At 35.0% G+C, this 27517-nt stretch overlaps 1 protein-coding gene across 5 annotated transcripts in view; it reads right to left on the bottom strand.

Annotated features, from left to right (window-relative positions):
• The window catches only part of Robo1 (roundabout guidance receptor 1), an 891813-nt gene that overhangs the window by 298992 nt on the left and 565304 nt on the right, over window positions 1-27517 (bottom strand). For all 5 annotated transcript variants that reach the window (XM_013503701.1, XM_013503711.1, XM_013503704.1 and 2 more), the window contains one exon: window positions 11911-12237. In XM_013503701.1, coding sequence (XP_013359155.1) covers window positions 11911-12237 — 327 coding nt within the window. The remainder of the gene's footprint in view (window positions 1-11910; window positions 12238-27517) is intronic.

Here is a 27517-nt window from a genome sequence, read left to right as displayed (position 1 = left end):
TGTATCATCCATCCTCAACTCCTTGCTTCTGTAGAAGTCCAGGATAATTCACCGCCATGAAGTGATTTGCTTCCCTCAAAAATCTACTACACTGTGCTCACAAACTCCAAGGACCAGTTTAGGATTCCAGAGGGAATTTTTCTAAAACTTTGTTTAAATTTCCAAAATGCCCTCTTACAGCTGAGGCCAATGAAGAACCACAAAGAATACCAGGGCTTCTGAATCTTGAATTTCCATAAAAGTCACCTTTGAAGGTTATGAAAACAGGACCTTGATGTATTTTGAAATTAATATCTCTTTCTCTCTAGCACCTTTTGCAATGATGTCAATTCTGCTGTCCATGAACCACATTCTGAGGAGTGAGGCTCCCCTTTCCGCCTGTGCACTCACTGTTCCGTCCATCCCCCCACCTTGGTCCCCGCTGTGCTGCTGGATACAACACTACTGTTCCGGTAGATTTCTGCTATTCATTCCTCTTATGGCCTCATTATTGCAACATTGAGATTTCTATTGGCTTTCACCCTTTAACTAAGATTCTTTTTTTTTTCTTTTTTTTAGTTATTATTCATCTGCCATAAGCCACAGCTAGAAGCATAAGAAATTTCAAGTAAAATACTATCCAATTTTCTCTTGATTTCTCATTGACTATGCTTCAGTAATTATAACTCTACCTGACAATAATAGCCTTAGATGTGTTATACACACTATACGTGTGTGTATGCATGTGTATGTAAAGCACAAGAGCACATGCAATACTGCCTTACAGAATAATCATTTTGTATCTTTTATTATTTCCTATACATAAAGAAAATGAAAAAGTACCTAAATCCATTTTGCATTTGTAAAATCTTTCAGGCAACCTCTAGAAACCCCTGCAGGGCACTGTCAGCACAGGAACTGTTTGCTCATCTGCCAGGAAGTTTAATCCTCTTCAGCTCCTAGGAGCCAATGGTTAGGGTCCTAACTTCCCCAAAGGTTACTATTTAGGAGAATCAAACCTACACATCAAATCCTAAAACTAACTCCCTTTGCTTTTTGTACTATAGAAGTCAAATTCTATAAATTTGACTCAATTCCCTGAGAAATGTTATCCCAAGAAGAGATACTTAAATAAAACTGAACACTGAATAAAAGAAAAGCTTCCAGGGAACTAGTATCTTATGATGAAAGTTTAAAAATAATTGTTACTGAGAGAGATTGAACTCAGTGGTACAGAGCTTGTGAAGCACGCATGAGGTCCTTCATCTAACCACCAGCACCACAAATATAATAATAATAATAATAATAATAATAATAATAATAATAAGTACATAGAAATGATTAATATTTGGATAGAAGAGCTTATTACCCGGATTTGATCTTAACCCATGCTATTCATGTATCAAATTATTATCCCATACTCCATAAAATTGTACAAATACTGTCTGCCTCAATAGAAATTTATTATAATTATTTATACTCTTCTAGTTATTTTGAAATATATCACAAAGTATTATAATCAGCAGTTACCTTACTGTGCTGTAGAAAACCAGAACTAAATCCTCCCACCTGTGTCTTGCTGCCCTTTGGCTTTTTTTTGGGGGGAGGGGCTTTTTTCTGGTACCGGGAATCGAACTCATGACCTTACGCTTGCCAGGCAGGCACTGTGCCACTGAGCTAAATCCCCAGCCCCTCCCTTTGGCTTTTTTTCTGCCCCCCTCCACCACCCTTTCAAGTGTCTAATGACAGCTATTCCACTCCATTCTTCCATGAGACTGGCTTTTTATTTTACCAAATGAATGATGTCACAAATGATATCATCTTGTCTTTCAAGTCTGGCTTATTTCACCTTACACAGTCACCTGCAGTTCTACCCATTCTGGAGCAAATGATAGATTTCAATCTTTTTTATAGGTGAGTAATATCTACATCTATATCTATCAATCTATATCTGTATCTACATCTATATATCTATCATATTTTTCTTATGCATTTACCAGTTGATGGACACTGTCTTGGTCTTAGTCTAAACTGTCTTCTGTACTGGCACATGACTATAATCCCAGCACTTGGGAGGCTGAGGCAGGAGGATTGTTGCAGAATTTGAGGCCAACCTGGGTTGCATAGGCCAGCCTATAGTACAAAGGGAGACCCTGTCTCAAAAACAAACAAAGCAAATAAACAAACAACACACACATGGGCTTAGCTGCCAGCTTGTGGAACTGTTGGGAAGTCACAGAACTGCTGGGTTAGATCATTGAGATTTGCCCTTGAAAAGGATATAGGGAGCCTGGTCCCTCCCCTTCTTCCTTCTCTTTCTGTTGCTCTCTGTCTTTGTCTCTGTCTCTCTCTCTGTGTCACTCTCTGCCTCTGTCTCTCTCTTTCTCTGTCCCTCTCTGTCTGTCTCTGTCTCTGTCTCTCTCTCTGTCTCTCTTCCTGGTTGCCATCTTTCCTCTTCCACATACTCCCACACTCCCATGAGTATATTCTGCCTCATTAAAGGCTCACAGGGCCATAGAATGAAGTTGTGAAAGTGTAAGGCAGGACAGATCTTTCCTCCTTTTAACTTGACTACTTCGGGAACTCTGTCAGAGTGACAGAAAGTAACACAGACAACCTGATTAATTCTATATCTTGGCTACTATACCTAGTGCCACAATAAACACAATTAGGCAGGTTCTAAGTACTGTGCTTTCAGGCAAAAAATCATGTGCACTACATAAATACAAAGACACTGGCTGAGAACAAGCAGGTTAGAGTGGTCTTTGAAGTGGCACTGCAACGATCATCGCACTTGAAATAAAACGTTTCTAAGTGGCGTGTCACACTGCTATATTTGAAATGTATGGGAAGTGACGCTAGAACATGGGGGTGAAGGAATGCTGCAGGGGTGCACTGGGTGCTGCATGAGCACAGGTGGCAGCACCACAAACACGAGACAGGCAGGGGTCACAGGGCGATTTCAGAGTGATGACCCCTAAGCGGCCTGTCAGGCAGTGGCCAGCTGGAGGGAAAGAGCAATGCATTCCAGGTATGGAACCAAGGGTAAGTGCGCTTTTCTAGGCCTGTGATGGCAGAGCGCACATGGACCACTGTAAACCACTCAGAGCTAACGAATGCTAATCCAAATTGCCACCTCCACTCACACCCTCGTGGGCTTGGCCCTGACCCTGTCATCACCAGTAAGTACTTCTCTTGCAGAATCAAAACTTCTATCTCATCCTCCAAGGTTCAGCCAAAGCTTCAAGCCCCAAATGTGATCCTCCCCTTCCTCTTCCTCTCCACGCCTAGCAGCAGCTTCAAACCTCAGCACTTCTGCTTGCAATGCCGCAAAAGCTTCCCAGCTGATCTCCCCCGACTTCCTCTCTCCACATGGAATACTCAGGTACCACACGCATGATGTTTTAAAATGTGAATCTGATCAAGTTACCTAAAAACCTTCTGTGGTTTTCTTGTTCTGGCTTTGCACTGAGCATAGCACAAACACCCCTGACAGGGTTAAAGGACCAGCACCACAAGCCCTCACCACCTGCCTCGCTCTTTCCCTCACTCACACATCTTATTTACCACCGCTCTTCCTCTCAACCTTGTCCAAGGCTGTCTTTTTGTCACGGCCTTTTAGATGCGTTGCTCATTTAGCCTGAAATGTTTTACATTTTACTCTTCATCCTGGTATTATCCAGATAGAACTCAGCTCTGAGCTCCTGCCTTATTCCTTCCTGGCATTTGTCACAATGAAGTACAAGAACTGACTTTTAGAGAAAGAATTCATTTGTACCATCAGTTGCTTATTTGCAGTCTACCCACCTCCCTTCCAACTGTACTGTAGTTTCCACGAAGACAGAGATCATTGCTTTTTGGTTTACCACTGAATTGCTAGCATTAAATAGGCTGCCTGGAAAGAATTATTTCAGCAAAACTACTTTATAGACAAGCTATATTTTAGTATATTCCATATTTTATTATAATTTATTATATTATTAAATTTCTTACTTTTTACCTATAACATTTTAAAATATTGTCCATCTTGTATAACAAAGAAACAGACATTTTCTTTTTTTTTAGACAGGGTCTCACTGTATAGCCCAGACTTACCTTCAACTCTCAGCAATTCTCCTGCCTCAGCTTCTGAAGTACTGGGATTATGGGCATGTAGCACCATGCCCACCGTGACAGAACAATTTTAGTTTCCAAAGATATTCAATAGTGCTTTATTCTAACTGACAAATTTATAGTTAGATAAGTATGGATGAAAAAGTTTCTATTAGAAGTAATGATGAATTCATTTAAATTGTATGATATTAATTGAAATTATTTGCAACCAAAATGTTCACAGTATGCTCATAGTGAAAAAACTTGGCACTGAAAGAAAATTTTTAAACAAATACAACTGATTCTTAAGTTAGTCTGTATATGAGAATGGCTTCCAGCATGTAAATCAAAAGTACATTAGGATGATTCAAAGATGGGGTGCTCTGATAAGATTTGAAAGATAGCAGGATCCACCTTTTGTTTTATTAGATTTTAGACATTACGGTTGACACAAGGAAACAATGCCAAGAATTTCTCATAAATAACCAAACACAAACTTGATATTCTGGAAGCCTCAGGGGGCTTTCCATGTAAATATAACTGGTGTTGAAATAACCACTTTAGTACTTTTTGGCATGTATGAATATCACTGATTTTTTGAGAAAATAAAAGGAGCAGCTTGTGAGACTCTACTGGAGGGTGTCACCTTTCACTCATGATTACTGGACTGAATCCATTCCAGGGCAGTACACCTAGTGCTACTCTGCAGACCACAGCTGTTTTGTAACATCCAATCTGGAGAGCTAAGCACCTCTTCCATGCAGCCTTTGTGACCTACCTGACTATTTGACACACACTTGTTCTTGCATAACTAACCCCACTTTTAATTACCTAAGAAAAGACTGACAGCTGAGGATGTAGCTCAGTGGTAGAGCACTTGCCTCGCACATGCAAGGCCCTAGGATTCATTGTTAAGACCACAGGCATTTAGAAAGAGGGAGAGCGACAGCAAGAGAATGAGAGAATTAATTAACTGGTAAACACGATTCAGTAGAGGATATATATTTTTAGATTCATAATACAAAGAAAAATAAAAACTAAAAGGGATATTCATCAAAATTTCAACTATAGCGACGTCTGGCCAGTGAAATGACAAGAGCACTTATGTATCTGAGAAGAGCTCCACAGAGCTGTGCGTGTAATTCCATGGTGCTGTGCTCACCTGTAGTGCATGAGGTCCCAGGGTCAGTCCCTAGAGCACACACACACAGACGTAGGCACATGCACAGTGGCCTACAGTGAGCACATACTGCTTCTGCTACTCAGAAAATGGGATATAATTTTAGAAGTTATATACAAAAAGTAAAAATTATCTCTATAAACTGATTAAATTTTCTTCTGTATATAACCTGTGATGGAGAGTAAAGGAGACAAAATACATAATGTGCCCCAAGTCTATGATCTTTCTAGCAATCTGATGTAGATTCATGAGACAAAGAAAAAGAATGAATTTATAAGTCAAGAAGTCAAAACTATTTGTGAATATAATATATTGTTTAAGAGTAAACTTAAAATAGGGTATAGCTTGATGATTTTTAACCAACAGAAACAAAACTATGTTCTCCTCTATAATTGCCTCTTTAATTTCTCCTCTAATACATTGTCGTGGTCAGCAAGCTGTCTTTCCTATGAAGTACCCATTAAAACTCAAACTTCCTCTTTATGTCCATTGCCATGATCATTTCTCATGGAGAGTATGAAGTATCAGTTTCCGCTTTTAAATTCCATAACTACTCCTTTAAAGAAAAAAACCCCAAATAGGACAGTTTGTATGTGCTTTAAAAAACTATAACTATCTTTTATGTAACAGTCTAAGAATGGTGCTCTTGCTTTTCTCAACAAATGCAGAATTCATGGTATATTTACTTGAAGACATGATCTATACTTGACTTTATTATGATACAATATAAACTTGGTATTTAGATGTGAGAAGTGATCTGATGGACTTCTACTTTAAGATTTCCTGATTTTTTTTCTCCTAACTCTTTGATTTTTATTTGTCACTTAACATAATAAAATAATGATAAATTTAATAATTTTTAATAAAAGACAATGACAAAAGAATACATTCTGAGCAATAAAATTCAGATTACTAAGATTTTAGTAACCATAGTCATATCACAGAAATTAGCAAAATCCTTTCTTCATTCATGGGAAAAATATGTAAAGTTAAAAGGAAAATTTGAACACTACCCTGGCTGTAGAAGTTGTAAAACTGACTTTGTTAACTTTTCCCTAAAATGAAAACAGTTTCAATCAACACTATCTGCATATTCTGCATGATCAATGAAGATTTAAAAACAAGGCTCAATTTCCCATGCCATCAACTTCAATCCACAACAGAATTTAGTATATTTAACACATTCTTTACTTAATTAGAAATTAATTTATGGGCATCAGTTAATGGTGCATTTCATTTATATTTTAGTACCTTAAACAACACATACTGAATTAAAAATGGAGACAATGTTGATAGCGTTTTTTGAAGTCAGAAGCATTCAAATCCTTTTCAGGTAAGAAGTTTTGCATAAATAATACTGTAATCTTCTAGTGTTTGTCATAATGGAGGGAAAGAGTAAAAAGGTGTAAAAACAAATGCAATTAGCCTTATAAAGGATAGCACCGTACCAGTGTATGTGTTATATAATACACACAGATTATTTCATTTAATCATGGATCACTTTTGGATAAGGAGCTTGTGCACTGTATAGCAGAAGTACAAAAAACAGTAGAAACATTTCAAAATCATTAAATTAAGTGACTATTTGGCACTTTTACTTTGAATGTTGAAAAAATAATGTGTAACATGTACAAAGGTTTTAGAATCTATTCAAAATTTTTGAAAATGGAAGGTTTTCCAAAAATAGAGAAAATAAACTAAGTAGAAGAAGCAAGTAATAATTTTAAAGATGTAATATAAAACCAGATCCACTTCAAAGGTAAAATATTTACTAGATAGGAATATGTATACACTTGTATGTGAACATTCATTCACACATTTATATGTGACTTTTCCACCCTTAGCACAGACCATCCACCTTCACCAAAGAGTTAATTCCAGGCTTTTATCTACCAGCGCAGAGATCAGAGATTCTCATGTAACCCAAGCTTAAGTTGGAGGTGCTTGAGTTCCAGTTTTTGTTCCAGCACTGATTTGCTATATGAAAATGAATAAATATTCTCTTCTCTGATTCATATTCTCTCTCTATCTCAAAACTGTATAACATAAGGATATATTTTATTTCCACCTCCTTTCATCTGGACCATTTCCTCCCTGGGAATTGTGCTTCCATTTCCATGGACCAGGTTTTAGAAACGCATTCCATTACACCGAGCTAAACATGGTGTACTTAGCATACATGGTCAGTTCACTCTCTTGTTTTGCCTAAGTGAGAAAACTGGACAATTCAAATTCTACCTCACTTTGAGAAGCATGTAATATAATAATAACAAAAGATCACACATGAAAGCAACAGAGACCATTCCTTTAAAATATATCATTTTATCTCAAAATAATAGTGACAAAAATGTTCCAGGTAATAAAACCTAGAAAGACAATCTTTGATTAATTAACACATGTATTTTTCAGGGAAGACAGTTCTATGACTTTCCTACTAAAGATGTCTGGCCAGTCTGAAGGGAAGAAAATAGTTTAAATAGGAAGCATGCAGCATGTGTTAACTGTCCATTGCTTAGCAGATGACATGGAGAGCCCTGTTCTACGAGGAAAAGCATGAGGGTGAAGGTTCAAGTTGATTTTCCTTAAAATTCAATGTAATTATCCAAGATCAAATTATTTATGAATTATAAGTTGTGTTAAGGAATTGTGCTCTCAATTTGTCCCAGGTGTAACCCAAATTTGATGATTGATAATGTTGGATATAGGAGAATGATTTTCTTAACCATTTCATATACTCTCAAGTAAAGCTAACCCAAAATACCCAAAGAAATATTGCTTGGGAGACCTTTGTAGGTAGCTTAATTTGAAATAGAATTAGATACTAGCGAGTTTTCAAAAGTCCTAGAAATAGTAAAGTTTTCTAAATTACATAATTTAATATTCTCATCAAAATAAGGCATTCTTGGATTGAAGGAAAAACGAATTATTGAAAGAAATTTAAATCTGTGATTAAAGATTGTTTTTTTACAAAGCCAATCTTCAAAAAATTCCAGTTATAAATATTAGAAATAAAGACTCTTAATTATTTCTTATTTAAGCTATTAGACTGTACAATGGTATGGTGTAACTTTAACTCAAAATTAAGGTTTTAAAATCAAGGGATACGGTTAGTACCACCCAGCAAGGATAACCACTAAATCACTGCACCAATACTCTGTGGTCTACCCTGGTTACAATCAAGGACGTAACTGAAAAAAATTTTAAAAAGCAATCTATTTGTTTTTCAGAACCTGCAAATGAGCCCAGAGTCTTCACATTGAGCTATCCCAGCACATTTGTTTTATTTTATTTATATTGAGACAAAGTCTCCCTCTACTGCCCAAGCTGAATTCAAACTTACTATCCTGCCTCAGCCTCCCAGAGGGCTGAGATTATAAATCAGTGGCATTAGCTCTGACTAAAAGTAATCAATCTTAAAGAGAATAAACACAATCCTTTAAATGAACTATTGCAACTTAAATAAAGATTGAAGGCATACTAGACAAGAATACCAAAATTTCTTTTCAGAAACGAAGGTTTCTGATGGTATTTCACATCTTGTTTTATAAAGTTTGAAGGACTAGGAACCAAGAAATGCAGTTGTTGTCACAGCTGTAAAACTTGGGTTAAACACAAGGAAAACACAGATAAATGTTTTTGAAAGTATTATCAACAACTGCACTGTGAAAGCTGTGTTGCCTCGAGACACTTTTGTTAATGCTATTACTTGGAGCTTCGGCCTCGCTATGAAATTAGATGCAATCTTCGTCTTCCTGTGTCTGAGCCTTGGGGAGAAAAAGAATAGCTTTGGTTGAACTTCTGGTACCTAAACTAAAAAAACTTTTTTTCAAAAAAAAGTAGTAATATTCTCAAGAAAAAAAATGCAAGCTGGAACAGTACTGTATAGATTCAACCTACAGCAAAGAGACCCATGCGCTCCCCACCCCTTCCTCCCTGTTTATCTAACACAGAGAAGGCCAATTTTGGTTTTAGGAGAGAAAATCCTAAAAATGTTTAACTGAGCAGTACTCATTGCCTAAACTAAATCACTAACATATAGAGGGTTAAATTACTACATATCTATTTGTAGTGCAATAAAGCATGAATTTGCAATATAATTATTTCCAAATTTTAAAAATACAAACTTTTTAAAAATAGAGTGCTTAACTTCTGCCATGAACCTATATGTTCAAATAACACATTTTATCTAACCAGAAACACATTTCTAATGATTATTAAAGTAGCAGCAGATGCTACTCAAACTTTTTTGCTAGCCAAAGATGCTATTCAAACATTTTTAGAGTTTCAAATAATTATTATCACTAGTAAGGATACTTACTACCAAACTGTGCTTATATATACCTATTTTAAACATATAATATTAATACTATTCTCCCTATGTAAGTAGAGGAATTGATAATGCATATTTTATTCCAGTATTTTTAAATGTTAAGCATATATTAAATATATTAAATTCTATTCAGTGAATTATTCTACTTTTCCTTTGGAACTCGAAAACAATGAAAAACACCATGCTAAAATTTGTGCATTATGCATTAAGAAACTTGTTATCTGAATATTTTTCCTGTACAAGGATATAATGATCTTGTGTGAAAACTTTTTTTTCATAATGGCCTCCCCAGATAATGCAATGTCCAACTTAGAAAAAGAATGTAACTGGAAATGAAAATATCTACACAGAAGTCAGATCAGGAAAGGCAGATATCTCCTGTGCATTACGGGTATCTTGAGCATCAGCAGTTAAAACTAGAGGTGTTTTGAAAAGGAAGATCCAGAAAGCAGGCAATAGACCTATTCAGGTGTGTAACTTCCTTTCTTAAATTCTGACAGTGATAAGAATTTGCACAAAGTAGAAAACAACACAGAAACATGAGGTGATCTTTGAAAGTTTTGTGGCATACACTTTATCTCTAAAAAGTCATAATTCCAGAGAACACTTTGGTTTTCTCACTGGTTTTTAGTTTCTTACCTAGCAAAAATTGCAGCTGGCCTAAGTCTTCTTACATCAACTTCTTCTGTGCTACCTTAATTTTACCTCCACAGGGAATTCTTAGGCTTAAGTAGAAATATGCCAAAAGTTACAGAGATTCCAGTATCCTCACTTTGAAAGGTAACTTTTTTAAAACACATACATTCTTTTAAAGTCTCTTTTACTTGGGCTTTAAAGCAAAAAAGAAAAATATCTTTCTACTCTGATTGTACTTTTCATATACGTCACTGATTTAGTTCTGAGACCCGCACTGAGAATCAACACAATAAAAAAATCAATTAATTCATTATGAAGGGCCAGGCGTGGTGGCACATGCCTGTAATCCCAGCCCTTGTGAGGCTGAGACAGGAGGATCATTGCAAGTTCGAGACCAGCCTGGGCTATATAAGTGAGCTCAAGGCCAGCCTGAACTGCATAGTGAGTCTCAAAAAGGCAAAGAAAAAAAAAAATTCATTGTGAATCAAGAAATATAAATTCAGATTTCAAGAAAAAACATTTAAGCCATGAATGGCTAGTTTTGACATAGTTTAAAAGTTATTTTTTTTTCTATTTATTTGTACTTTATACTAGTATCAGATATCTTTGGCATTCTCTCTCCACATGATGTGCCTCATGGCTCTATTAGGGTGATCAAATTATGGGAATTCTCTGGGGCTCATTCCACATTAATGATATGACAGAGCTGGAATAATTTGTCTCTGAATTTTTATCCATGTCTACAATTTTCTAATTATTTTTGCTTCCATATATTCAAGTTCTAGTTGGATGGATACCATGAAAACCAATTATATAATTAAAATGTTGGCCATAAGTCATATTAAAATACTAATCATCTTGGAAAATATCATATGTAAATATAGTTATGAATATAGTTACATACATAATTATACATAGTTTAAATGAATTAAATCTAATTTAATTAGTCTTCCCAATCCCTATGCAAAACTTCTTGATTTGTCATATACATAGAGCAGGATTTTCTGCAGCAAACAAGATGTTTTGACTATCTCCTGAACATGGATATAAAATAAGAGAAATCTAATTCTTATTCAGACAAAATAGACATCTAAACTCTGCATATAACAGTGGAATCATCAGTCAACAAATCTGTCCTGAGATAATTTCCAATGAGCTACACGTAGATAAACAGAACCATCAGCTCCGCCACAACTGCATACACCCCACGTCGCTCCACAGTAGCCAAGCAGGAAGCATATAAACAGGTTCTTCCGGTTATAGCTTCAACAAAAGTTTAGTATATTCCCAAGAATTAGAAATAGTTTAAAAACATACCTTACACTACAAGTCAAACAGTATTTTTCTTAATGAAAACAAATAAAGAATATCCCACACCATTCTATTTACAGAAAAATTCCTGCATTCAAACTATTTAAAAGCAAAAGAGGAAGGGAATAAAATAATTTTTGTAAAAACATTCAACAGAAAATGACTCTAAATCGAAAGACTTATAGTTCAACAAAGATATGTAAATCTCAATTAAGGTGGAATAACCAGCTAGAATGAGAAAAATGAGGAAAATTCAAATACTAGGTTGTAGTCATAAAACCCTGCAAACTGTTTTCAGGTAAATCCTTTGATGCAAGTTCACGTTTTTATTGCCATCCTCTGCCACTCCCGCTCCCAAACACAGACAGCCCGCTTTACTTACTCGCTACCTCCAGCGATGCGTTGTGGCTCACCGCCTCTCCGAGGTAATTCCTGGCTACACAGACATAGACCCCTTCGTCAGGCCTGCTTTTTCGTCCATGTACTATACGTAAGAAAAATAAAGATCCACTTGGCAGCAACATTCGGTGTGAGCGAGGGTCATCTTTGTCCGTCTCCACTCTCTCCCCACCTTTGTACCATTCAATAGTGGGGGTGGGGCGGCCTTCAGCTTTACAGTTCAAAGTTGCAGGTTCTCCTTTTGAGACGATTAGGTCTGAAGGGTGTTCAACAATGCGCGGTGGAAAATCTTCCTGACGAAGACGGGAGCCTGCAGAAGAATTGACAAAATATCTTCACATATCCCTTGAAAGCGTTAAATTATAGAGAGAGCAAAAGCAGACTTTAACAATACACTGCAAAGTACTGACCTATCTTGTCTACCCTTCTTACTCTTGACTCCTGCTGGTGTGTACCTTGACTGTACCTTTCAGTGCCTGAATCTTTTTGATCCCTCCACTCAGCAAATTGTCTTGCTTAAACGTTGCATGCACAAATACCGTCTACCGCTCCAATCCCTTGTCTACAATTCCTTACAGAACTCTTTGAGCCACATGTGGTGCCTGTCTTTGAGAAATGTGTTCAAGAACTGTTAAGTAGCTTCCTGAGCATTACAAATAAAGGGATAGCTTCCCGGCACCTCCTTTTTAGCTATGAAAATTAACACTTTAACAAAATATATGCTATACAATCATGAACATTTATAGTCAAACACAATGAGACCTTCAAACAAGAAATGTTAAGTACATGAGTTTAAATTATTACACTATATTAAATGGAGAGAAGGAAATTGGATGAAGAGCTGCATTCTGAACCCTGTGTGCCACCAAATAAGTAAAGCGCCACATATAAATGCTATTTACACATTCTCTTTGTACTTCGTTTTTTCCAATAAAATTATAATCTACACGTGATCATGTTTCATTATTTTCAAATATTCCTATCTTACTTCTGCTATGAACAGTCAATGTGTAAATTCCTGAAATGCAACAGCCGAGCTTCTTGGAGCCCCAAACCTGGCTCCCATATAGTGTCGCAGTCTCAGTGACACTAGCCTTCCTTACACTTCTGTCCTCTGTGTAGCCCACATTTCTCAATTCAGTCTACTCATCCGCATCTTTACAGCCAGATACCCTCCAGGTTTCAACCACCATACTTTCTCAGGAGGGTTTATGAAAGTCTCTCGTGTCAATAAAGCCTGACGAAGGCTTTGAAAAGCCAATGCAGTTTGGGTCCTCCTCCACTTTAGAAGCCTTTTCAATAAAGTCACTGCTCTTATGTCCTAAGAGACCCACAGGGCCTGCCATGCTCACCTGTTAGCCTTCAGTTAGTTCCAGTAACATACTGGGCTCCATTTTCCTGCCCCGCAGCCATGGCTACTAAAGAGCAGTAGCATAAATTATTGTTGCTCATCCTCTTCTTCCAAATCTCTGCTCTTCCTGACTGCTGCCACAAAATGAAATCCCACTTTCATAAACCTCAATAACATGACTCGACTATCTTTGGAAAGACTAATCAGAATTATAGTTTAAATCTATGTACCCAGTGCTTTAGGTATTGTCTCTTTCCCAGTAGTCTGTGAAATGAGGGGGTCTGATTTTGCTCACAATTCTCTCTCCTGTGTCTGATCAGGCGCTCAATAAATATTGTTGAGTAAGTTAAAAAGTGGACAAAGAGTTAACAAGGAAGACTGAACTGAATGGAATGAACTGAAGCGTAACAGCCGTTCAGTCTAGGAAAGATTTTAAAAGAGTTTATTAAATTTACAGCCAGTACGCATTCTATTCCTTGTAAACAAACTATAAATTCAATGTGGGCCTTAGTTATATTAGTATCTAATTCTAATAACTATTGCAATTCATATTTCCCTTAGTGAAATGAATGACATTTGAGTTTTCTTATTTGTTTATGACTTCTATGAAACAAAGCTATGATCTGAAAACTGCAAGTAATAGTTTTATGGTCAGAAATACAGAGAAGTCAGTTTAGTGCATGATACATATGAATGTTTTAAATAAAACCTGACTCTACAGAAGGGGGGATAAGCCAGCAGCACGGGAGAAGGGAGGATCATTTAAAACTCGCAGTCTCTCAAAAGGCCACACTGAAGTCAAGTGCAATTTAGATTGACTTTTAGAGTACTCATAATTATCAATGCTATAAAGTTATAGAAAGTAAAGCATTATTATATGTTACTGGTCTTTACTATGACTGTGATTATGAGTGATGGCTGCTAAGGAGAGTTAACTAATGAGATGGTCTATACTTACTTAGCATATTTTATTTTAAATTCTTGCTATGGTCAGTGTCTGGATGTTCCCCCAAAGCCTCATGCAGTCGTGGAGATTCATGGTCCAATGCTGGGATTATGGGTGTGAGTGCTACACTCGCCCTGGAGCGGGTAGCTTGCATACAGTGTAAGGGAGGGAAAGAAGCTGCTGGCTACCACTCCCTTACCTGCTCCTCCCTTTTTTGTTCTTGCTGCTTTTGCTGTTTGCCACCTCCATGAACTGTTGCCCACTGCCATGTGCCACTGTGTCTTGGAGCCAGCCAAGTATGGACTGAAACCTTCACAAACTGCACTAAATAAACCTTTCCTTCCTTAATTTTGCGCATCGGGTCTTTTGTCTCAGCAATAAGAGAAAAGGAACCAAGACAATTCTGAAAGTCCATTTGAGATAGGAAGTAGTGGTGCACAAGGTGCTGTGCGAACACAAAGAAAAGGCACCTCAGATCCTCAGAAGGCAACAGAGCATCTGTCATCCTGGAATTTAACATGAGCCTTGAAGGAGTAGGGGGACAGGGAGGAGCTGATTCACCCAAAGGCTACAAGAGTTTATGGTACATTTATTGGAACTGCAGGTACATTTTTGTGTCCTTTGTAAAAAGGGCATGTCAGAGATTGGAGAAAAAAAAAGCCTGAAAACATAGCAAAAATAAATTATGTGATGAGCTTTGTACATCAGGCCCAAATTCTGCAACTTAGCTGAAAGAAGAAAGGAAACAGGACAAAGCAGGAAGAAAACAGGAAACCACTTAAAAATTTTAAGTAAGGGATCAGTATGGTCAAGTCTGAACTTACAGAGCTCACTATTGGCACTCTGCAGCGGGACATAGCAGGCTAGGTAGAAAGGGGATTAGGGAGAACACTTTTGCAAGCAACAGGCAATAAATCTGACAACTTGTACTTAGACGTCCACACACAGAAAATCTAAGAGACATTAAGTCACAAAATCAACAGAATCTACTCTCTGGCAATCTGGAGGATGATGGAAATGAGTTGAAACAGAGCACAAGACTACACATTCCTGGTCTCACCAGTGTGTGAACAACACTCTCAATGCAGGCAGGGAATAAGAGGGAAATTTGGTGAGGGCAAGAAGGGCAGAGGCAATATTTACTCAGTATGAGACGCTGAGTTTTGGGGGTACCTCTGGACAACCTGGCAGCTGCATATCCACGTCTGAGCTCAGAAAAGAAATCTCAGCTGGAGCTGTGGATCGGAATAGAGTTGGAGACGAAAACCATGGGAAAGACTAGAACTGTCCAGGGAGAGGGCGCAGAGGCAGTAATGGCCAGTTACGGAACCTGAAGATCACCCAGGCTGTGCTGAAGCGTAATGTTGCTGAGGGCTCTTTCTGCCCTCACCTGCAGCTCCGCACAGCTGGACCACAGCCAAGAAGACTTTGGGAAAGGGAGAGCTCAGTCCTGCATGTTCACCACGATGTTTATACAGCAGCATTCAGTGAAAGACTCAGCAATAAAAATGCTCTTCTTAAAATTAATGGCTAAATTTTCAGAAATGCTCTGTGGAATACTCTTTCCTCGGATTGTTAATAGTATTGCTAAAAAAAAAACAAGGTTTAGTTCTCAGGGTCTTGTCTTTAGTCCTCCTAATAGTCATAATTATGTGCCAGAAAACGAATGTAATATGCAGCATTTTCTCCAAGTATTTACCCACAGAATGATTCTTATTCTTTCTTACAGGATATTGCACTGAACTTTGCTTCTGAGAAACATATTTGAAGAGAAAATATGTACTTTTATTAAGCATATAATGATTTGAAGAGAGAAAATAAGGTTAACAGAAAAAGTTATTTAACTGTAGTAAAACCAATACCCTTCCATACAATAAAACTGTAGAAACCTCTCATTTCTCAGAAAGCATAACCTTTGGGAAAGAAGGGACTTTCCAATATCTGAGTCATATTTACAATGAGTGATGCGTTAATCTCAATAATATAAACCATAACTGCTAATCATCATCTTTATAAAAAGTATAATAAATTAGTCTCTGTAATCAACTGTAAGCAGGATTGAAAAGGATTGAACAGAAAACTACTAGTAATTACCCATCATCCCCTTTCTCACACAACATCTTTATGAGGTGGGTGTTCTGGTATCTGGTGTCCATATGGGGAACTGAGATCTCAGCTGTCACTCAGCTGAGAGATGGCAGTGCTGGGATTCAATCCTAGACAAATCCAAACTCTTGCTCATTCCAACTATTCTGTCAATACTGCTAGAATTAACTGGTTAAAATCCACAGATAAGCATGATATGTCCATTCTTGCTTTCAATACCAAAACATTCATTCTGACTGACTATTTTATTAAAGTATAGATAAACCAGGCATGGTGGTGCACACCTGTAATCCCAGCACTTGTGAGGCTAAATCAGGAGGATCATCTTGAGATCTAGGCCAACCAGGGCCACAGAGCGAGTTCAAGGCCAGTCTGAATTACATAGCAAGACACTGTTTCAAACCTCATCTAAAAAAATTAGTACATCAATTATAGATTATAAATACATCAAGGATCACTCAAATGTGATCACATCTGTTGTCCTTTCCTCCTGAGCAAAATATCTATCTGCAGACCAAATGATTTCATAATCATTCAAGTCAATAAGAAACTTGATGATGAATAAACAGTATTATTAGTACAAGCTTTCCTTGTACTGTGTTATTTTCTCCAACATGAGGTTACACTGTTCAGTATATATCTTACATGGTCAGTTTTTAATATCTGTACAATTTAAACTAAATGGCAGTGGTTCCAAACTTTGTTCTCCCAACATATTTGAAGGAAATGTCACCAAACTTCTATCTTTGAGTTGAGAAAAGTTATGCAACGTATACCTGTAACTATGATTTACTGTCTCAAAGACTATTTTGTGCCAGGAACTGAGCTCCGGGCATAGCATATTAAGGGTGCACTCCATCACTGAACTGTACCCACAGCCCTTAAAAGAGGACGTTGGGAGAGTTACACTAACAATTGGGAAGAGCACATATGAATCTGAGGAGTGCAGAAGAAAGACCCCAAGTACCACATATTAGTGCTTGTACTTTTCCTCTTCAAAAATGGTGTCCAACTTTACTCTGCCTCAGTTTCATCTCTGTATATGATACTCATCATTATATATAAAAATCTCTCTGTAATCATTAATTTGAGTTTCTATACACTACTTGCCAATCTCCATTCTAGTTCATGCTAATTAGTATCTGTTTTATGCAATAAGATACATGTTTTATACACAATTTCCAAAAGCAACTTCCAGGTTTCAACCACTCTTCACAGGAAATTTAAAAGTTAAGACGAAGAGAGAGTAAGAGAAAGAGGGACAACGAAGTGTGTTCCTAGCAGGGCCTGGAATGACAGTGTCAACTATCCTTAGCAAGAATCCCGATAGAACCCTGATATATAGCTGCATGGAGTTCAGGCAAGACTAGCATCACAGAAAAGGGCAGGGCAGGATTCCTTCAACAACTGCTCAGTTGGAAGATAAAATATAAACAGAGCGACTGAAATATTTAAATATTTACACAACCACAGCTGGAAAAAGACATACATGTAAGTGCTAAGTATTTCAAGGAAATAAATCAAAGTCACATGAGACTTATGATGAGGAAACCAAACTCCTAGTTGGCTGTAAACTTTTTGCTGCGTGGAGACATCACTTCTAACAGAAACACAAGAACAACCATTTCAGAGACTGATTTTATTATTATTCTGTTGAGTTTCAGCTATACTTTTATATCTGTATATAATCTTATGTATAATCTTACTCTTTTTTCATCAATATGGTTTTATTTCTCTTATAACATAACACTAACTTTTGTTTTAGACTTAAGGTTTTGTTTATTTATGTTTTTGAATCTCTCTCTCAGTAGATGGGAAAACCAGTATTTTGTTAAGAAAGTTTTGTTTGGATCCAAATTTCTTTTTCATGTAGTTAGGTGAAATTACAAAATTGATAATCATTAAAATGTCCATCTGCATCACATATCTTAATAAGGCATCATCACAAAAATTCTTAGAAAATTGCTAAGATCTCACAAGGGGAACAAATTCAATGAATAGCTGACAGATGCACAATGAATATTAATAGACAATTTGGTGACATCTGTCCAAGGTGGGAGTGCACATGTATATAATGACCTTGACAACATACCCACATTTGTGAAATAAAATAAATAATCTTAAAGAAAGCTTGCTTCTGAACATTTTAACTTAAGTCCCACTTACATTTTAAGGAGTGGAGTGACAACCAATTATTAACACACATATTACCAAAGCCGCCAATCCTGTAATTTTCCTGTCAGAATATCAGCCAGCAAGGAGGTATTTGTTAAAGATAAGAAAGTAGCACCATTAATTACTCATTCTGTAGGGAGCAGGTTTAAGTAGCCTTTGCAAATATACACATTCCCCAAATGCTCTTATTATTGACAAAATGAGCATAAATAGTTCACATGAAACAGAAAAAGTACTTTCACCTGAAATTATGTACAGTAAAGGAATATATGGCAAGCATAATGTGTTAAAGGAACTATGAATGGTATTTTCCTAACTCATCCTGTGTGACCCTAATTTCTCTTGATTATAATCTTTACCTAAAGAAAACTACTTAGTGGAAAAATGGAAATCCAAATTTTAGAATATCCCAATAATTAACTGAGTGCCATTGGTAAAACTTATCTTTTATAATGATTACCAAAAGAGCCCAAAATGCAACCCCAGAAGTGAACGACTGCTGTTTTTATAGCATATCTATATAACCTACTATCATGTGGCTGTGTCCCCAGAGATAAGAAAGATGACGGGGGTGTAAGCTATATTTTACATGTTTGCCTGTCACTGCCTCCATTTTCATACTACGGACACTCAACCTAAGAGACTACTAGGGCATTAACTGCAGGAATTGCCTCAGCTGAGTCCAGTCAGGCAAGCTTTCACCCTGAGCTGTAAATACATTGAAAAGTGGAAGTTTGCTAACTGAATTCATTCTTTCTATTTGCCTTTTAGTAAATTTTCCAGTTAACATGCAAATAAGAGGATTTTGATTTCTGTACAAGGCCAAAGAAAAGTCTTCAGTTATTTAAAGTCCAATTTTCACTCTCTAATCAATTTATCTGTATATTATTCTTATATTGATTTAAAGTACTTATGCTCAATAATGAATTGTGTCATATATTGGGAAAGCAAAGAAACATGAATCACAGTTGCCAACCTTAACAGTCTGAAGTTTTCCAAAAGACAAAAATATTAATAAGTATGATATTTAAAAGTGAGAACCATTCAAGGGAACACAATCATTGAAAAAGTTGGAATCAGAAGAAAGGATAAGGAGAGAAAAAAAAAACTATTCTAGCATCTTTTGGGAAAGTAATTAAAACAAGAGACTGGATTCAGATTGTCTGGAATTAAATATAGTACTTATTAGCTTTCGAACTTGAATAAAATGCTTAATCTCTCTGAAGGCTAGGCTTTTCATCTGCGAAAAGGAGGATAAGACCTCCTTTACAGGTCAACATAATTCCTCATGCACAAAATAATATTACATTGACCAGTGGGTTGGAAACATTAATACAGAATTTTGGAAGTCACCATAAGCACGATTATTTGATTTTATGATCCTCCCCTCCATACCATCGCTTTCAATTACCTTAGAATTCTTATTAACTTATAGATGCTACTTCCCCCCTTACATTTGCAAATTAAGCCCAGTCCCTAGTTTTAGATAAGAACTCAACTCAAAACAATTTTCAATTTACCCAGTTCTTCACATATTCTGGCACAATTTCTGCAAATTATCTTTCAAAAAGTGAAAAGAAAAGTAAATAAAATAAAATAAGTACAGTTATTAGCAGAGACAACTTATTGTTTTCCAGAAAGTGTTATATAGTTTGAGGAAAGGTATTTACAATAAAACATCTCTGGTCCTTACAGAAAATATTCCAGATACATCCACTGTCTACTAAGATCCATATTTTCAAATTTCACAGACACAGTAATGCTTTTAAAATATTATAGAGTGAATAGTTGCACTATCTTTCATTTTATTTTCATTACAAACACAAAACTACATGATTAACCAGAGTATAGATTAAGTTAGTTTTGTAATAGTGTCTCCCAATAGTCTATTCTAATGGACCAGAAATCTACTTCTGAATATATATATATATATATATTTTTTTAAAAATATAATAGCTTATTTCAACTGGTAGACTTAATCAGATACTTGAAATTTTCACTGACAAAAGATTCTGAACAATATTTCCAATTGTAAAAAATAGTATTGGCATAGTTCTATGTTTTTTACTCCTAAGAAAATATAATTAGAGTTAATTTTGGATTTTCTATACATTAAGACAATTTACATGTTATTACAATGTGAATTTACAGTTTATTTTATATTAATATGAAAATACCAAGGGTTATTAATAACCTCAATATTCAGAACATGAGCAGACTTCCCTATCAAAGTAGAAACTCAAAAATATTTTTACAAGTGTATAAAATAAACTTTGTTTATCAAACCTCCTCTGTCCTCACTTTAAACTTCTGAAAGAAGAATATTATGGATTCAAACCATGCTTTTAAGTAATGAAGTGAAAGTATATAAAAATAAGTACAAATGTATTATAATTCCTTAGCCATAGGAAGATTTCAAAAATTATTATGCAAAGCAGTATTTTATAATTTTACTAAAGGGAACTTAGAAGTTCATGGAATTTGTATATTATAGATACATTTGCTAAGAATCAATAACCTAAAGTTAATTACAAGACCAAAAATAAAGCTTTTAACTTCATTTTGGAAACAGGTAGCCTTACCATCTCATTCTTAAAGAAGCCATGAATTTTTTAAAGTGAGTTGTTAATGTCTAGCACGATAAGAGTATGTAATTGTCTGAAGACAATTACACTTTTGGAAAACAAAATACTTAAAATAACCTTTTAAAGGATTACTGAGAAATCCCTATAGGAATGCAGTCAACTTCACTCACTTTAAAAATTTAGGCAGTACTCTGACATAAAGAAGAATTTTTGAAGAAAATCTTACATATTTAGCAAACTAATTGTGATTTTCTCCTCAGTTTTGCTTTATATATTGGTTTTCATGCTTATAAATTCTATGAAGTACCCTAATGAAGGATACTAGAGGAAGAATGTAATCATATGAAATACAGGATAGAGAGAATTAAAAGTATTCCAAATATTAATTGAAATCTAATTTTAAGTGATAACAAATACTTAAATACAAATAATTTTTTAAGGAAGTCATTATTTCAAAGCAGAATTTACCTATAGTTGATCAAATAGTGAAAATAAGCCAGAAATAAAATATTAGCATGTAAGATTTTGAGCAAAAAGATAAAAACAAAAAAATTCCTACTTTTAAGAGCTTTTCAACTAGGGGTAATATGATGTCTACATACATTTATCAATCAGTATTTTAAATGTGACTTTTTAAAAGAAATATAATACTTTTAATCTATTTTGAAAGTGGTATCCTAATTTTAAAGGGCAAGGGACATGAAATCAATTTTCATTAGAAAGTACTTAGAATCTTGACATACTTGAGATTAGTTAATAAATAGTTGGATCGTAGTGGAATCTTTTACACTTCCAGTGTCTAGAACACTCAGGAGGTCCTCAATAAGCATTTCTTCCACGAATGATCAATGACACAGGGAGAGAAAAATGATGGGTAAGCACACGTGTATTTGAATATTGTTAAGGCATGGGATAGACCAGCTTCCAATCTTGGAAGCAGTCTATATTCCCTCTAAACTGCTGCAGAAAACAAGGATATGTTATTCTGCTTCAGGGAAGCAGAAATTCACTATGTTAGAAGAAGGCAACCTTTAAAAATAATTCTAAGGACACAGAAACCTACATAGTATCTACCTCTTTAGTGTTCTTTTATTCACTCAACAAATATGTATTTAACACTCATACTGACCTGTGTGCTAGACACTGTCCACACAAAGTGATCAAACATAAATAAAGCTAGTAGTACTGTTTCTTTGCTTTTCAGTATTCATAATGCAAAGTAGACATAAATGATGTATAAGTGACACCATACATACATACCCAATCTAGATGACCCCAATCCTCACATACCTCTTAGCCCCTAAAAAAACACTTGTGGGCACATATAAGCAGGCAGGAGACAAATGTGGGTGAGCTGCATATGCAAAACTGCTTTTAAAATAAAATGAGTGAAAGTAAATCCTTTGACAAAAGCAAACTTTTATGGAAACGTGGAAGGCCTGTTTGGGACTAATTCAATAGGGGGCCACAAACCCTTAAACACAGAGCTGTTCATGTCATGCCATGTGTGTTCACTAGGAGTTAAAAGGCTGGATACGGATTTAAACTGATTAACAGATATCAATTGTTTCTTCTCTCTAGAAAGCAAATAGACCTAATTATTTTACTTATCTTCTGGGCCATTACAAGCTAATTCTTGGTCAGTGCCACTCAGGGGAAATCATTTTTTTAACCCTTAAATTATTTTTCTCTCCACATTTGCCTATTTTTGAGTAATTCTTAGATCTTTAATTATAATAAGTTAAAATCCAATTGCATTATCAAAATATAATTCATTCTTTACCTGGAAGAACTATTAGAATGTATTAATATAATTGTTCTTTTCTCCATTATTCTGTTAGCATTGAAACCAGAATTGACATAGAGATATGTGGTTTAAGGTTGTTACTGTTTTTTCTTTTGTAAATATGCTTTATTAATTTTAGAATAATATTTATATATTAGCGTCTTTTGAAAAAGAATAATTTTCTTGAAATAAGCATTTTGTTTACTAGATACGTGCATAAAACAGCATGTATGTATTTTGAGAAGCAAATAAAGTCTCTTTAAAAGAAAGCTTAGTAAGCTGTAAGGCACAGGCAAAACAAACTAGGAGGATAATCCACTAAGTAAGTAACCTCTTTAAAAATGTGGATATTAAAAAAAATTTTAAAAAAATAAAAATGTGAATATTAAATATATGTGAAAACAATTTCTCTGAGTGTGCGGTAATTATTCATAATAATGTTTATATACATTTTCTAGTTTCTATAGACACTTTGCTCATTTTATTGTTCTGCTTTTGAAAAACCTGGAAGCACTTAAAATGTAGGTAATGGGTCCCACACATAGCCAGTCAGATGCTGTGGGCATGGTGACTTTTAACTGATACTTTACAGCTACACCAAGTGATTTTAATGGACATTAAAGTTGGAGAACCATTAAAGTAAAGGTTGAACTTACTGTAATGTTATTGAATTTTCTGAAATTGTCCTACTGGGGGACAGAGCTAGAAAAGACCACAGGGCATCACTGAGCTACACTCCCAACCTTGTAACATTTTTTGATATAGAATTACTGCTATTAAGTAATACTAGCAAAAGGTTATACAGCATTTAATATGAATCACATATTTCTCTAAATGTTTTAATATATTAACTCATTTTAATACTCACAAAAATTAATTGCAATATTACTACCTCCATGATATAATGAAAAAGTTGAGACATAACAAAGTTAAATAATCCACCTGATGCCACACAAATACAATATGACAGATCTGAGCTATCATCTCAGATAATGTGGCTCCTGATTCCGTACCCATAATAATGACTCTAAAGTGGCTCACTACCTAAGTATGAGGAGAACCAGAACAGTATTTAATATGATCGTGTTTTTAAAAGACAGGAAATTTACAGTTACTAGCTGTATTTGCAAAAATACCCTCCTCTTCAATGAAAACAAGAAATAGTATTTTATTTATAGTTTTCTATTATAAAATTATGAAATCAAAAAGTAGAAAGAAAATTTCAAATTTTGTTTCAAAATTTCAAATTTAATACAGTATGATAAACTGATGCCCCTAATATTTACTCATGTGAAAAAAATCTCAAAATCAACTGAGAAACAATTATGTTCACTTTTATAAGTAAAAATAAGTAACAATCAAAACAAGTCATAAAAAACACATTATGGAATACGTAAAAAGTACACAATAGCATTAGTAATAGTATTTACCTATAATCTCATGTACTTCTAGAGAAAAATCAAAGCTTTTAATACCTTTCTTCTCAGTGTTATTCTATAATTTTTACACATTAAATATTTTACAATTAAACTTTGCTTATTACCAACACCTCCCTTTCAAAAAGAAGTTAAGTATAAATAATATATCTTATTGCTGTGGTGTAATTAACTGAACTCTGCCCTGAGATGTAACTTACTTCTAAATGATTAGAATTACTGTATCAAATACTTAATGTCACTATAAGGTATAATTGTGTCTATGTATTAAATTATTCCCTTAACATAATCACCTTACAGAATTTGGGGACAATGTGTTTGAAAAAAATGTAAAAGATGATACACATCTTTTAAAATAAAATGTTCAAAGCCTTTCTTTATAAAAATCCAGTAACTCTAAAAACATGTCAGACCTTGTTAAACAGTCTAAATTCTAAATATTTTATCAGTAACTGACAGTTTACTGGTACTTTGAATACTGTTCTCAAACACACTTTTAAATTATCTTTAAACTTTTAAAACACAAAATCTGAAAGTGGGCATGAGAATCTGTTAAAGATCTGGTTTTCTTCAATTTCACATACCTATTAATGTTATCTTTAAAAATATGCCTACTTGTGACTTTAATTTCATTCATTCTAGGGCCAGGGATGTAGCTTAGTGGTAGAGCACTTGGCAGCACGTTTGAGGCCCCAAGTTTTTTTTGTTTGTTTGTTTTGGTTTTTTGTTTTTTTTTTTTTTTTTTTAATTTTTATTTTAAAGATAAAAGGAGGGAAACATTAACAGACATACAACATTTTACAACATATCACAAGCACAATACAGACAACACAGAGTTACAAACAAAGTGGTAGGGAATTAACAATGGTGGTTGTATTACATATTGATATCTTCAAAGTGGCTTCTCGTGAAAACAGATATAAACATGCAATACTGGTCAACCAAAGACTCATTGACAGTTTCTTTCATAGAAATAGAAGACAGAAGAACAACCATGTTAACTATCCTGTATATATATACATACAAAATTTCTCCTTCTTTCCCTTCTCTTTTCCCACATCCCAGAAGCCCTTTACTCTTCATTGGTTTCCTATCATTTCACAGTGTCTATCATACCTCCGAGTTTAAATTAACTCTTTCAAGTTTTACACTAGTGACACAATGCGGCTTAAAATATTGATGCCTTATCAAAAACCTATTTTCATTTGTGATTATATCTCAACAGATTTTGAACTAAAATCTACATTTAAACATTTGTTAATCCTCAAATAACTTTAAATCTTAGTGTCAAAGAATCTTGAAGTGTTAATTCTTATTTACCTACTAGATAAACATTTCAATGGTTTAAATATACAATCTGAAAACATAATTCAAAATTTTCATGTGTTAAGTAATCAGGTATGTTATCATATTTCGACCAATTTCTCACAAATATGTAGAAATAAGTAACCTTATTTTGAAAACAGCACTATATCTTTTTTTATGCCACTTTCAAATAAAAATATGTGGAAAACACATATTTCTACATTGTTTTGAGGATTAGTAGGACAAAGTTTACTTATTCCTTTTAAATACAGGCAGTCCCCTTCTAGGGTGGCTAGCTCATCATGGTTTTACCAAGGAGAGTCCAGTTTTAGCAATGAAATGCCCTCTGAATCACTCTTGAGTTAACTGTGATGGTTAGTCCCCTATTTTCATTAAAAGCTAGATGGAATAGGTTGAAAGAAAAATATCCTGCTAAAAAACCATGTCAACTAGTACTAAAATTAATAATAAATAAAATATTAAAAGTGTATCCCAACTTTCCTACAATATAAGCTCTTTAAAGACAAAGAATGTATTGTATCCTAAACTACAGAAGGAAGGAAAAAAAAGAATTAGAAGTCCTTGGTCCTTGACTGATATGGTGTCACACACTTATAATCCCAGCGCCCAGGAGTCTGAAGCCAGAGGATTGTCGGGAGTTCAAGGCCAGCCTGAGCTACCTTGTGAGTCCAAGGACACTCCAAATTACACAGTAAGACCCTGTCTCAGAAAGGCAAACAAATAATAGAAGTTCTTGGTTCTTGGCTAATTTATTAACTGATAAGAAAAAAATGTACTGCAAGACTATATGTATATATATATATTATATAAAATATACTAAGATATATATTTTATATTTTTTCATATATATATGAAAAAACTGCCCTTCCAACCAGATTTCATGCTTTGTAGCATTGATACAATAGAATTTCTACTCACTGAGAAAGCACAGACAAAAATCCAATATAAACATGAAAAATATAGGAAATACTATGCTTATAGTCCAATTTCATTAGCTGTTTTAATTGTTACATTCCTCAAAGCACTTTAAGGTAGGTGCCGCTATTACCTACAATTTTTAGATAAGGAACTGAATTATGACAATTCTGCTACTTTTTTCAAGAGTCCATAGGTACTATAGAACAGAGATTGAGATCCCTGCAGAACTTTTTAAACCTCAAAATTAATTAAAAGTTAATTTAAAGTTAAGAAACATTGTGAGCTATTCTTTGATTCCATACGGTAGCTGCAAGGAAAAGAAGGCGGCAGATTCACAGTCACAAGAGTTGAGCTTTGGTATTTAGGCCCATATATTTCCATCTTTCTACAACCTCAGTTAAATAGGTCAATTTTTTCATCCATAAAAAATGAAGTTAATATGGCATGTTAAAGTTGGAATAAGAACAGATGAGTTGGTCATCTCTCAGATTTTCCAAACAAAGATAACTAATCACCAGAGTGAAAATACTTGATCAAAGTTGACAACAAATAATATCATCTGGGGCGAACCAGGACCCTGATCTGAGTCCCATACGCACAAACTGAGGAGTAAAACATTTCGTAACGAAAGCTATGAGGCGTTCTTAGCTGGTTGAGGTTGTGTCTCAAAATATCTGTGAATTCTTGACAGTAGAAACAATTATCATTGGGTCTGCATAGATACGTGAAAACTACAAAGTTTCAGAAGATGATCAAATCTCAAGAGACACAGATACTTTTCTCTACTGTTGTTTTAGGTGAATAAAAACACCTTTCAGAATGTAAGTAACTTGTACATATCTCTCAAGTAATTTGTAAAGAACTGAGAATGAAAACTCTGACAGGATACAGTGGCCATGCAAGAGCTCCTGCTCTGCCTTCTATTTTAAATCATTTCACACCTACAGTTCACCTGAGGCTG

Source organism: Chinchilla lanigera, unplaced genomic scaffold (genome assembly GCF_000276665.1).
Source record: "Chinchilla lanigera isolate Chin_1 unplaced genomic scaffold, ChiLan1.0 scaffold00006, whole genome shotgun sequence".
In the NCBI taxonomy this organism is placed as follows: domain Eukaryota; kingdom Metazoa; phylum Chordata; class Mammalia; order Rodentia; family Chinchillidae; genus Chinchilla; species Chinchilla lanigera.
Note: the sequence above shows the minus strand (reverse complement) of the source record. Positions and strands in the feature narration are given on the sequence as shown.